This window comes from Neofelis nebulosa, chromosome 1 (assembly GCF_028018385.1).
Source record: "Neofelis nebulosa isolate mNeoNeb1 chromosome 1, mNeoNeb1.pri, whole genome shotgun sequence".
Taxonomy (NCBI): Eukaryota; Metazoa; Chordata; class Mammalia; order Carnivora; family Felidae; genus Neofelis; species Neofelis nebulosa.
The window spans coordinates 116653368-116667757 of NC_080782.1; the positions used below are offsets into that span (position 1 = coordinate 116653368).

At 39.8% G+C, this 14390-nt stretch overlaps 1 protein-coding gene across 2 annotated transcripts in view; it reads left to right on the plus strand.

The window, feature by feature from the left end:
* Positions 1-13425, plus strand: part of CDC20B (cell division cycle 20B) — a 49840-nt gene extending 36415 nt beyond the window's left edge. Inside the window, exons 7-12 of one of the 2 annotated variants that reach the window (XM_058732526.1) lie at positions 866-1062; positions 2360-2454; positions 4693-4918; positions 6797-6922; positions 7399-7516; positions 12805-13425. In XM_058732526.1, coding sequence (XP_058588509.1) covers positions 866-1062; positions 2360-2454; positions 4693-4918; positions 6797-6922; positions 7399-7516; positions 12805-12950 — 908 coding nt within the window. In that variant the 3' untranslated portion in view covers positions 12951-13425. The remainder of the gene's footprint in view (positions 1-865; positions 1063-2359; positions 2455-4692; positions 4919-6796; positions 6923-7398; positions 7517-12804) is intronic. The other variant, XM_058732530.1, reaches the window with a different exon arrangement.
* Positions 13426-14390: the final 965 nt, after the last annotated feature.

Below are 14390 nucleotides of genomic sequence, written 5' to 3' on the forward strand. Positions count from 1 at the left end.
ATTTCACTCATATGTGGAATTTAAGAAACAAAACAGATGAACAAAAGAAAAAAGAGACAAAGCAAAACCAGACTTTTAACTATGGAGAAGAAACTGATCATTACCAGAGGGGAGGTGGGTTGGGGGGTGGGTGAAATAGGTGAAGGTGGTTAAGTGTACACTTACTGGGGCGCCTGTGTGGCTCAATCAGTTAAGCGTCCGACTTTGGTTTGGGTTGTGATCTCATGGCTTTTGAGTTTGAGCCCCGTGTTGTGCTATGTGCTGCTAGCTCAGAGCCTGGAGCCTGCTTCAGATACTGTGTCTCCCTCTCTCTCTGCCTCTCCTCTGCCCATGCTCTGTCTCTGTCTCTCTCTCAAAAAATAAATTAACATTAAAAAAAAAGAGTACGCTTACTGTTATGAGTACTGAGTAATGTGTAGAAAGGTTGAATCACTATATTGTACACCTGAAACTAATATAACACTGTATGTTAACTACATTAGAATTAAAACAAAAACAAAAACAGAACGAAGGGCCAGATAATTTCAATGAAAAAAATTTATGGACTTTTAATTTTTAGTGATTTGTTAGAGAAGGTACATGGGTGATAATAATGGTAGATGAAACTTGGAAGTTCTCTAAATGACTCTAAATAAATATATTTGATGTAAATAGTAAGCATTATTACTTCTTTGTGAATCTTGACACAAAGTTGTAGTTTTTATTTTTGAACTTCTAATGATCTGCTTGCATGGGTGATTCTATTTTCCAACTGACTATGGGAAAGGTATTAAATTTGTTCATCTATCTATAAAAAAGTTGTTTATTTGAAAATTACTTTTATTTGGTTGAATAATTACCCTAATATGAACATCTTTTCTTGTAGATCTCAATATTCTAGATTGGAATTTTCAAAATCTTGTTGCTATAGCCCTTGGATCCTCTGTGTACATCTGGAATGGGGAAAACCACAATAAGATTGAAAATATAGACTTCACTCTCAATTGTAACTATGTATCTTCTGTGTCCTGGATAAAAGAGGGAAACTGCCTGGCAGTTGGCACCAGCGAGGGAGAAGTACAAGTAATGGATGGTTTTTTTCTCCAAATGTGCTCTGTGTAATTGCTAGATGTCTAAAATTGACATTTAATAGTAAGTTAATACACAAGAGAAATTATATTAGTTGTGTCATTTGAAACTATGGAGAGTGAGTTGCTTAGGTGGCTCAGTTGGCTAAGTGTTGGACTCTTGATTTTGGCTCAAGTCATGATCTCATGGCTCATGAGATCGAGCCCCACGTGGGGCTCTCTGCTGACAGCATGGAGCCTGTTTGGGATTCTCTCTCTCTCTGCCCATCCCTCACACACACACACACACACACACACACACACAGACACACAGACACACACTCTTTCTCTCTCAAAATAAATGCAAAACAACAAACTACGGAGAGTGAGAGTATACACCATTCTGATTCTTTTCCGAATGTCATTTAATGAGGACTTAAGGATACTCTAGATCATGACCTGAACTGTAATCAACAGTCAGATGCTTAACCACCCAGGCAACTCTGTATTTACCTTTTTAAAAGTCTTTTCTCTGTTTTTTTCAAATTAAAGTTGGGTTTGTAGACACCCCAGTGTTACGACTTTGGAGAGATGAAGATAACCTTCAGCTTTTCTTTTCCACCTCAAGCCATGATCAGGAGTAGAGTTACTTAAAATAAATGAATTTTTTCTCTGATAGCCTCTCTGAAGTGTGAATTTACCAGTTTTAATCTATTTACTTTCTCATGTATTATTATTATTATTAGCAATAGTGTAAACAATATTGCTCATGTGTTCAATGATTTTGGAGGGCCACAGATGGCACTCGCTACTTTCTCACCTCTGTGGTGATATTGGATGCTATGAAGGGTATGTCATGATTTCTTCTTATAACAAAGTTCTCTTTCTCATATGGGTCAGAATATCATTTATAGTGGCAGAAAAGGAGTTTCTTAGCCTGTCGGTGGATTTCCAGATATGAAATTCCCACAATTTAGAAGAAACTACAAGTATGAAAACCATTTTCAACATGTGGCTTCCCACTGAATTCACCTGGGGAAGTTTAAAATAAATACCATATCCACAGACTCTACCTCCCTCATTAAATCAGAATGGCTAGCATCCATAGCATGCTCCCTAGGTGATGGAATATACAGGCAGTGTGGAGAAATGCTGCCCAACGTTAAAGGTGCTCACTGAGCTTTCCTTTAGTACAAGGACTGGCTATATCAACATTAATTGGCTGTCAGGCCTTTGAGAATATAGTGGGCTGTGAAAATTTTAATGCTATATACTCTCCTTGTTAATTTTTTTTATTAATTTTTTTTTTTAAGCTATGGGATGTGGTAACTAAAAAGCGGCTGAGAAATATGCTTGGTCATTTGTCAGTGGTTGGGGCTTTGAGCTGGAATCACTATATTCTTAGCAGGTAAGAAGCATCTTATTGCAACCAATTATATTTATATCATCAAAGGATTATGGGGGCTGAGTGAACAGAACTATAATATTTGAAACCAAAACCAAAACGAACCAAAACAAAATAGGCTATTAGTTAGCAGTTATGACTCTACCCTCTCAGATATTCTGATCTTCTGGTGATGTGAGTGGTCCAGTGGCACAGGTACCATGGTGGCTATGCGCCTAAGCCATATGCTAAGTGAGGCTCAGGATTCAGTAAATTGTTCAGACAAAATGTAAAACTGTTTAAGCAAAAAAGTTTCTCTGTACCAAGTAATACCTACTAGAGGGATATTTTGTTGAAATCAAGTATTTATTCCTATCAGGATCAAGACTTTGGAATATGTTAAGCTTTCTGAGGTACATTTCCAATTCATAGACCCACAGACGTCAGAACTGGACGGAACCTCATAGAGTAGCCAGTTCTGTGGTCCTCAAACTTGAGCATGCATCAGCACTACCTGAAGGGCTCCTTAAAGCACAGATTGCTGGCCTCGGGGAATTTGATACAGTAGAGCTGAAGGTGCACTGATAATTTGCATTTCTAATTTTCAAAGACATGCTGATGCTTTATCATTTTTGAGAACTACTGGTTTAGTCGGACTACTTTTTAACCAGAAAAGTTAGGTGACTTGTCCCAGTGATCCTAAATCATTGATCTGAATACATATTGCTTTTAATAATTGCCATTCATCTTTATACTGTAGCTTTTTTTTAAATGTTTATTTATTTTTGAGAGGAGGGTGGTGGTAGGGAGGGGTAGAAAGAGAGGGAGACAGAGGATCCAAAGTGGGCTCTGTGCTGATAGCAGAGAGCCCAATGCTGGGCTCAAACTCACGAATCGTGAGCCAAAAGTCAGATGCTTAACCGACTGAGCCAGCCAAGTGCCCCTATATGGTAGTTCTTAAGATAGGTTTAAATTAAATAAATTCCAAAGCCTTTTTATAATTTCTTTAAGTGGCTAAGATATAAATTTGAGATTTCAATACCTTGTGATTATAAGCCCAACCTAAAACACTTAAAATACCATATAAAGGGCTAATCATTTACTGTGAGAGGTTGTAGTGAGGTCAGTTCTATATTTAAATTCCTTTCATGGGCTGCATTGTTTAAGTTTAATTTTATTATCCATGAGGAAAATGAACAGATCCTTTTCTTATAATAGCAATGAGCATTTTTGGAGTACTGTGTGCCAGGCATTGTGCTATACTGGTTATGCGTGTAATTGTGTCTTAATCCCTGCAACAACGCTATAAAGTGTTTTCTAATCCACCTCCCCCCACCCCCAACCTTTTCTTAATGAAGAAACTAAGACACTAGCCTGAGGTCACATGGTTAGTAAAGGGGGCAGAGTCAGGCTTTGAACCCAGGTTGTCTGGCCGCAGAGCCCATATTGTTCATCAGAATGCTATTCAGTGTGGTGCCTGAATAGTTTTTAAATATGATACTGGATTTTGAGAAATTTCAGAAATAATTGAAGGTAGTTATTTACTTGCTCCTTGGGGAAAATTAAACTCATTAAGAAAGAGTTCATTAACTTTGATAGAGTGATAGGATCTTTACCATTATTTGGATCCAAATCACTAAGACTGAGTAGACATTATCCACTGATTTTGAATCACATTGCAGTTTTTCTGTGACATTCAGATAGTTTTATACCCTTTTAAGATATTAGTAGCATTAACAAAACTAATAATGGATTTGTAGCTTAAGAGAAAGAGGACATAATACATTTCTATGTCTGACATTTTACTATAAATATATAAATATATTTACTAAAATATATTTAGTATATATACTCAAACTATTTCATCGGGATAATAGGAAATATTCTGAGTTCCAGGAAAGTACTATTTCCTAGGTTTGGTACAAAGACTCCTTCCTGAAAAAATAGGGTAATCTTTTAAATTTATCTTTTCTATAGCTGCCTGCATCATAGTAAAGCCGTTAGAAATATCTATCAAAGGATATCCTCTCGATACCCAGATTTGAAAGTCTGCCCCACAAATTTTTTTCACTTGTGAAAACAATAACCCAGGCAGAATCCTCTATCGTGACTAATACAAAGAATGTTCAAAACCTGTGTTGTGAATCTGTCCTGAGGGGTCTCTTGGTAGTGTGGACTATGCTTTCCTTCATGTATTCAAATGCTTGTTAGCAATAGGGCTCAAGTTTTCTGCCAGAAACCTACCCCTTTACCTCCGTGCAGTGGGTCGAGGCTGGGCCGTGTTTATCATCATGACGTTCGGGTAGCCCGGCATCACATTGGAACACTTCACCACCAACAAGCTGTGTGTGCTCTGAAGTGGTCGCCTGACAGTAGGCTGCTTTCCAGTGGCTGTAGTGACGGACTGCTGACTATATGGCCCGGTGACCCGAGTGCAAAAGCACAGGTTCAACCACTGAAAGTCATACCCCAACCTACAGCAGTCAAGGTAAGAGCATCAATCACTTTCCAAGTTGCTCTTTACGAAGAGATCACTGAGTATCCTTTGCACCTGAGAACAAAGCCATTAAGCCAATGTTTTGAGATTTTCTTCGCCCAGAATTTGTTTTGGATTTTGCCATCACTCTCCTCAAAGACAATCCTATTTATACTTCCCATGCATCAGGTTTTGTGGTTTGTAAGTGACTGAAACCAGAGTTAATCTTGAGCTTCAGTAAAAAAGTAAATATATTTTCTCTTACAACTGAAGAGTCCGGGATACATACAGCTGTTTCAAATATTGTCTGGATCTAGGGCCTTAAATAATGTCGTTAGAGTTCTGTCTCTTTGGCTATTGGCTCTGCCTGTCTCTGTTTCAATTCATTCTTTATTCAGAGTCCATTCTGTGGGCAAGATGGCTCTTATCAGCTTTAAATTCAGATTCTCCCAGATGGGAACTGGTGAAGAAACTACCGTTCCCTGTAACTCTGGTAGAAAAGTACCAGGCAGGACTCTGATATGAACTTGGACACATTCTCATCTCCCAACAGATAATTGCAGCCAGAGAGATGGGTACACTGACTGGTGAGGCCTGAGTCATGAGCTCACACCCATGAAAGGAAACCCGTTACCAGAAGGAGGAGGAAGGGTGCTTCACACTTAAACCAATATTCCACCATGCTCTGTATAATATATATTTTTTATTTCTCTGTATTTTAAATTCTTATTTCTAGTGAAAAAAATCCATACTTTCATTCCTTTGGTGACATAGAGATATGTGTTGGATTCAGTCTAGTCCCAGGATATTTATCACTTACAGAGCAAAGAAATGGTTCTACTTTACAATGAGCAAATTTATTGGAATGAGAACTTAAAACGTTATCATGGAGTTTCCTGATAGAGGGTTTAACATAAAATACCTGCTGCTAAGGAATAGTGGTGGCCCAATACTCTGGCTTGTGGATTTTAATATCCACAGAACATTAAGAATGATTTTAAGTCCAAATGCCCATTCTTAATGATTTGAAAAAAATGTAGGAAAAACGTATGTAAAATATTCTGTCAGCAAACAAAATATAAAACAAAATAAAGCAAAATAGAAACCCAGCATGTGAAAAACCCAAGCCAAGCCAAACAAGTTACTTTCTTATACGCCTTGTTGTCAGAAATACAATGAATTCAACAAAGAGTTTCTGAAACCTGAGCAAGTCAAGCTTGTGGCAGCCTAATACCAGGATGGATCTATAGATATCTATATACAGATAAGTAGAAATGAAATATTTGTTAGAATGTCCTTTAAAATGACTATTACTCATCATTTGAATTATCAGTAGAAATATGAAACACTAAATCTTATTTTTCAGAATTAACTATAGTAACTTATAAATAAGTAAATCAAAGGCAATTTTATTTCCTGAAACGTATTAGGAGTTGAAATGCATGAGAGCTTTTGAGTTGCGAGCAATCATGTGTGGCTCCATTTTGTCTTTTCTTCTCTGACCTAGAACCTAAAGACACAGGGAGACAAATGAGAGGAAGGCTGCATTTCATAACCAGATTCTAGGGGACATGTCAACTAGTCCAGCAGTGGAGTTTTGCCACATAGGACATGTTGAGTGTAGTTTTCGGAACATATTATTGGGTGATTTTTCTTTGTTTAAAAATATTTGCAATTGTTATCAACATTTAAGGAAGGCACCTAATAGGTGGTCTCTAGTCCCTTCGGAGTAACCTCTAGAGATTGCCATTGCTCCTGCCTTTAGATCAGGGGTCCAGGAGAGCTGTGGCGTGTGCAGACCTCTGGCACTTCTCCTTACCTGAGCAGGCACATTCCCAAACTCACTTTCTCCAAGGCTGACCTGCCTGTGTGCTTATTTGAACTTTAAAGGCCATGGATTGGTGTCCCTGGCAGTCTGCAGTCCTTGCTGTTGGAGGTGGAATGAAGGACGGACACTTACATATCTTGGACATAAATACTGGGCAAACCATCCAGACCCCAAACATGAACTCACAGGTAACAGTCTCTGCTGGAGTTGACCTTCACTCTGATATTCTAGAACCTTGTGAAAATGATTCATGAGAGAGCCTAGGACCCAAACACACCTCTCTGTACTTGCTGAGCCTATTGGGATTTCAGTTCTCGAGAGTTTCTCTTTCTAAAACCTTTATCTGTGAGTCGAAAGTTAATTTGTGTATCCTTTTCCCCCCAGATTTTTTCCACATTTCCCTTTTTTCTCGACACTGCTTTGACTGTGTGCCAGTCTACTTAAATTTGTTGGTTCATTGCAGCTAAACCTATTTGTGTATTTAGTCCTTTGTTGGCTTGGGATAAACTTTCCTAGAACTCATGTCATTCCTCTAACACCCTAACCCCAGCTGCGGACTGGAGGATGCACGTGGACAGAACACACTGCCTAGAATCAGTTTGAAACACATTCATAATGAATCAGACATTGCCATAATTCTGTGTTTTGGGGGCCATTCTTACAGATTTGTTCCCTAATCTGGCTCCCTAAGACAAAGGAGATTGCAAGTGGCCAAGGTACTCCTAAGAACGATGTGACTGTGTGGGCCTGTCCCGGTCTGGCCAGGTCGGCTGGATTTTTTGGTAAGTAAATAGGTGAGTAAAATGCCATGTATCTATAGCTAAGTGAGGTGTCATTGGCAGGAAAAACCCTAAATGAAATATTTCTCCCTGCTGGCTCCTTGAAATAGATATTTTGTCAGAGGAGAAAGGCCTACAACCACCTCGGGGTGTGTATAGATGAGTGCTTCTGAATTTGACTAAGGTTTTTCATCACTTAAAATTGTCATGTCTTCTCCTTCTTGCATACCTGTGTGGATGAAGCAGTGATGATCAGGGACAGTTCCTAAACTATGTTTTTGAATTCTGGAGTTAGTATCATAAATCGTCTTACCTTACTTTGCAGAAGAACCAGCAGTGCTGGAATGTGTGGGAGATAAGGAAAGATGAAAAGGGTGAGATGTTGTTCTCTGAGGGGAGACCACTGAAGATCAAGAGGCCCTGGTGCTCCCCTGCCCCTTCAAGGCAGAAAATGGTTCTTTCTCAGTTTAGTTCTATAAACATTTATGGGGTGTTTCTTGAGAAGAAGATCCCATGATGGGGAGCAAGACTCAGGTTTTGTCCTCAAGGGTCTTAAATCCTCTCGGGGACAATCTGGAATGTTCAAGAGGGTTCATGGGTGAATAGGTATCCCCTTCTACCCAGCCCTGGTAGATATGAAGATAGAAATGATGGTTGATGATGGAACAAAGTATGGCATCCAATCTCTTGTAGGCTTCTGATAACATATCCTGTCTTCTTCCTCTTCACACGCAATGTGTGTCCTGGTCAGTACCTGGGATTTATTTATTCAATGCCCACTTAATGTGCATCTAGCATGTGTGAGGCACTTTTTGGGGGTGTTGGGAATATACATGTAAACAAGACAGACATTATCTTTGCCCTTATGGAGACTACACTTTTGTGGGAAGAAACAGACAAACCCCCAAATATATATCCTGTTAGACAGAGGTAATACTTTGACTCTCTTTGCAGATTCTGATAATGTCATTTGGCAACAACAACAAAAAAAAACACCCTTCACAGAAAGACTTCCTGCTCCTGCTGGTCAGTCTGACTGGACCTCTGACTGACCTTGGGATGACCTTTATATCTTTATACCGTGTGATTTGGTGAATAAAAATGTAGGCAGTTCTTGATAGAGCTACTTGGGGGGCCAGCCATGAGTGTAGGATGGACATGAGTTGATCCTTTGCATATTTTAAATCATAAGACGTGCAGTGCATGGGATGTTTTCTGATTAGAGAAACATTTTTAATCAAGCCTTAAATCTGATTCTTCATAAAACTACAATTCCAGTAGCTAATTAGATCCTTCAGCTAGGTTAGGACATCTGATAGCTACTCGAGTAAATTTGCTGATACTTGGAATAAAGAATGAACTTAACTGGTACATTTTCTTTTTTCTCTAGCTTTAACAAACCATAAATTCTTGGGGCACGTGAGTGGCTCAGTCGGTTGAGCATCTGACTCTTGATTTCAGCTCAGGTCATGATCCCAGGGTCTTGGGATCAAGCCCCACATCTGGGCTTTTCACTGATCATGGAGCCTGCTTGGGATTTTCTCTCTCTCTCTCTCTCTCTCTCTCTCTCTCTCTTCCTCTGCCCCTCTCTACTGCTCATGCTCTGTCTCTCCCTCTAAATAAATTTTTAAAAAACATTAAAAAAAACAAACTATAAATTCTTTAGCATCTTTAGTAATGCTTTGTGAATTTCTTTCACTGATATTAGACAGAATTCCAAAGAGTGCATTTAACCTTTTCTCCTCTTAACATGTTTATGGTCAGAGAGGATGCAGTTACTTTTGAGGTCTTAGACACTAATTCTCATCTCTGATGCAGTAGTATCTTCCACATGCGATATTTCTCAAAAATGTTTAGCAGGGTGGGTGTTATACAAACACACGTCAGGTGGTTAGCATTAAAAAATGAAATAGAATAGAATAGAATGGAAAAATGTATATGTAGGTATTATTTTGCAAAACTTTTGTTATGCTGTGCAGTACAGATATGTGTCTAATATGGGGTTACTACATAAAATGTAGTTTTGAACTGTGAGTTGTGGTCAGAAAATTTGGAAAAAGACTTCTAGATTCTGGCCATGCCCTTCCTTAGTCTCACTCTGTTAACCACAGTCATGACTTTCTGGGGGGAAAATTCAGTTAAAGAAGCCTCACCCATATAACTTCAGAAGAAAGAAAGCTTACCATTTTCCTTCCCCTCATCCCCCCCAAAGGTGTAATTTACAAGCTTTGAAGCGGGAGTGGGTAACTTTCTAGCCTGTAAGTGAGATCTGGCCTTTGATTTGGTTTCATCAGTCCATAGCACATGCATCGATATGTGGTCTCCTTTGTAATGATAGCTGCATAAAGAAAACAAAACTTTCAATCCTTTCAGTGATAATATTCTTAGAATTTAGGGATATAAATCCTAAAGGATGACTTTTGGCTGAGATAAAGATGGCATTTCCCACTTAATCTAGTAAATTAAGATTGTCACTTATGAGAGAAGTATTTCGAGAATGCCTTTACTTCTGATACAAACTCCATTTTCCTAACAAATTCTGGAAGTAGCTGTCCATTTTTTTAAGTTGAGACATTTTTCAAAGCCTGCTTTAGAAAAGATATGGAATTTTTTTCTCTGTTACTCCTCTTCTACTTTCTTTCTTTTTAAAAAATGTTTATTTTTGAGAGAGAGAGAAAGAGAGAGAGAGTGAGCAGGGGAGGGGCAGAGAGATGGGGACAGAAGATCCAAAGCAGGCTCTGCACTGACAGCAAAGAGCCTGAAACAGGGCTTGAACTCAGGAGCTGTGAGATCATGACCTGAGTGGAGATCAAGAGTCAGACACTCAACTATCTGAGCCACCCAAGCACCTCTCTTAACTTTAATTTGAAAGTATTTATGTAATGTTATTTTTTTAAGTTTGTTTGTTTATTTAGAGAGGGAATGAGTGCATGGGTGGGAAAGGGGCATAGAGAGGGAGAGAGAGAATCCCAAGCAGGCTTTGTGCTGTCAGTGCAGAGCCCTATGCCAGTCTCAATCTCACCAACTGTGAGATCATGACCTGAGCTAAAATCAAGAGTCAAATGCTTAGCCAACTAAGCCATTCAGGTCTCCTGTGTAATGTTCTATATTTATGCTAACTAAATTAAGTGGCTTTTCGTTTATATTGCTTTAATTTTTAAGTGTATAATTAAAAAAATAAGGGACAGTGGTCTTCAATAGGAGAAAAGATTCTTCTTTGCTCTGGATTTGGAGGATGGGCTAAATGTTTAGAGCATTGGATTTGATTATAGTTCTGGTCCTGCCATGAATTAGCTTTGTGAACTAGGACAAGACCTTTGGTATTCCTGGATTTTTTTTTCATGTATAAAATAAGGGAGCTGCTTTGTATCTATGAATCTACATGTAGATTTAAAAAAATCTACATTTTTTTAATGTACTGACACACCTGTGGCCAATCCCATGTCACCATAGGGGCGTGTGTGTGCACACGCGTGTGGACATGCAGGAGAGGATTAGGAGTGATATGTGTGGATGGAAATATTCCCAAGTTTCTAAGATATGTCTCCTTTGGGAGTGGAATAGTATATTTGCACTTCTTGCTGCTGAGAATCAGGTGTCAGAACACAAGATTATTTCTGAAATTCCAGAATTCACTTGAGTTGTAAGCTGTACTGGTCCTATGAGGAGATGACCACTCACCTACTTAGATTTTATGTGTGCCCCCAATTACTTCCTCACTCAAAAGCTTATCCAACCTCGTTCCTTCCCCCCATCATCCCAGCCTCAGCCTCCTTTCATGGAGTCAGTTTTGCCTGCTTTGGCCTGAAGTTTTGTTTGTTTTGTTTTTTTTTTTTTTAATTTTTTTTCCCAACGTTTTTAAATTTATTTTTGGGACAGAGAGAGACAGAGCATGAACGGGGGAGGGTTAGAGAGAGAGGGAGACACAGAATCGGAAACAGGCTCCAGGCGCCGAGCCACCAGCCCAGAGCCTGACGCGGGGCTCAAACTCACAGACCGCAAGATCGTGACCTGGCTGAAGTCGGACGCTTAACCGACTGCGCCACCCAGGCGCCCCGGCCTGAAGTTTTGATTGTTACAGTCACTGTTGGGTTAGGATAGGTTTTGCCAAGTATTTTCCAAGGAACAGGAGCCATGTTGGGATGCTTGCATCAAAAGGACTCTCATAAAATATGTTTCAGAAATGCTGCCTATTATACTCTCTTCTCCCAAATATAGCAGTCTTAAAATAAGAAATCCTGTTTCATTCTTTTTAACCTGGAGCTCCCAAAGTCATGTGAGCATTAGACACTTTTTCCATATTTAATACCCATTAACTTCATATAGAACTACTGTTCACAAAGTGGTTTTTTTTGGGAGATGATTGGTTATGTAACAAAAAAGGGGTATTGTCTCCAGAATTAGATAACTAAGACTCATATTTGCTTTGCGGGAGAGGTTTTTGGGTCCTTTTCTATTAAGCTGAATCAATTTATTTGATTAGCTCCTTGAAATCTAGATCCCAAGGGGAGGACGTTTTTGGAAAGGTTAAGAAAAGGGATGGTATGGGAGGCAGGAGCACAGCAATAGCAATTGCTGGGTGTTGGTGGATTAGAGAAGATAGAAGTGATAGTGGTTTGGGGCGTGAAGGGTGTGGTGGGCTAAAAAATGATTCCTAAAGGCATCCTCCTCAAATTCCTGGAAGCTGTGGTTGTGATCTTATTTGGAGAAAAGATCTTCGCTGATGTAATTAAGCTGAGGATCTGGAGATGAGATCATCCTGGATTATCCAGATGAACCCTAAGTCCAATGACAAGTGTCCTTACAAGAGACACACAGAGAACAGACACACAGAATAGGGGCCATATGACCACAGAGGCAGAGAATAGAGTGATGTGGCCCCAACTCAAGGACTGCCAATAGCTAGAAGAGGCGAAAGTTGGAATCTCCCCAGGAATCTCCAGAGGGAGGCAGCCCTGTCCATGCCTTGATTCTGGACTTCTGGTCACCAGAACTGTAAGACAGTAAGTTTCTCTTGTCTCAGGCAGTTTCTGGTAACGTGTTGCAGCAGCCCAAGGAAACTAATACAAGGGGGAAGAGGTCTGAAAAGGAAATGGTGAAGCAAAACCTCAGCCACTTTAGGGTACTGACCATAGTTGGCTCTGTTTACCACAGCACAGGCTCAGTGGGAGCATGAGCTCCAAACTCGGCAGGTTTTGGAGAAGCCTTCATCCTGGGGTGGGATTTGTGGCCCCACCTCAGCAACAGCTCTTGTCATGTGGGACATTAACTGTCTTCCCCTTTTCCCACAGGCCACAGGGGCAGAGTGCTGCACCTGGCTTTGAGTCCAGACCAGACCCGAGTGTTTTCTGCCGCAGCCGATGGCACAGCCTGTGTGTGGAACTGCTGTGAGTCACTCAGCCCCTCTGTGAGCTCCAGTTTCCTCACTTTGAAGTGAGAATGATGACATTGGCCTTGTCTTCTCCATGGGGTTGTGGTGAGGATCAAATAGGATAAAGTGCTTTTCTTGCGGTGAATGTCTGTTTTCCTGACTTTCTTTCTCAGGTTGCTTTATTTTCCTCACTTCCTCCTGTTGGATTTCCCAGACATTGTCTTGGCCTCTTTTCTACTTTCCTCTCCCTCCTGCTCCTCTTCTTCCTCCTCCTTTTTCTTCTTTTTTCTCTATCTCTTCCTTGTTAGAGATGCATTTCCACTGCTATAGTCAGAATATCTATAAAAGAGATTTCTAAACTCCTTTTTCCCACTTGACTTTCCAAGCTCCAGCCTCATCCTTCTTTCTGCCTCTGGATATTTCCTTTCTGAGATCCTTTCTTATCTTTAGCTCAAACTCAGAATGTTAAAAATACATACAAATAATATTTTGCTTGAAAAATATTGATTAAAATCCTACTGTATGGTAGGCAGTATGTTAAGCATGCATATTATTTCCTTTCAAAATGAGATCTTCCATAGGACTTCCTTGTCCCCCTTCGTGGTCTCATCCTTATCCTGGTCATCCCGTCACTCAGGAAACATGCAGATTATTCTGCTCCATGTTTACTCCATTTACCTTTTGTTCTCTTTCTCTCCCTTTTGTTTCAGCCTAGGCATGTCCTGAATACCTGATGGCCACTCTGTTGTAATTCCTTCTGTTTTTCCTATCTTTATTCTTCATGGGTCTCCACACCACTGTTAGGTTACATTTTTATAAGCACTGTGGTGATCTTCTTAGGCCCCTGCTCAGAAACCTTCAATGACTCCATATTACCTTAGTCCCTCACCTCAACCTTCAGGTCCCAAGCCCAGGACCTGAAGTATGATACCTGTGCTTACCTTGGCTCTGCCATAAACTGACTGAATGGCCTTGGGTTTGTTATAACATTTATAAGAACAGGAATTTGGATTTGATAGCTGCTAAATTATTTTTAGGCTCAATCAGGCCATTGTTCTTTTGTTCAATTACCTTTTTAAAAAATGTTTATTTGATAGAAAGGGCGTGATCAGGGGTGGGACAGAGAGAGAGGGGGATAGAGGATCTGAAGTGGGACTGTGTTGACCCTGGGCTAAGTCTTGTGATTTCCTGCCTTGATGCCTTTGTTGGAGCTTTTCTTCTAGTCTGGAATTCCTACTTTCTTCATTTTCTTTGCTCATCTGCTAAGTCCAAACCTCTCCAGCAAGTGTTTTTGAGATGATGTTACCTAGGTTTGAACTCTTGGTATCAGTCTATACCACCCATTTGATATTAATATACTATTCAGATCAAGATACGAACATTTATTGCACCTTAAAGACTTCCTTGTACCCACTCTTAGTCAACACCTCTCCATTATTCTGACATCTATCCCTATAGTTAGTTTTGTCTTATGCAAACCTTCAGATAAATGGAATCACACACTAT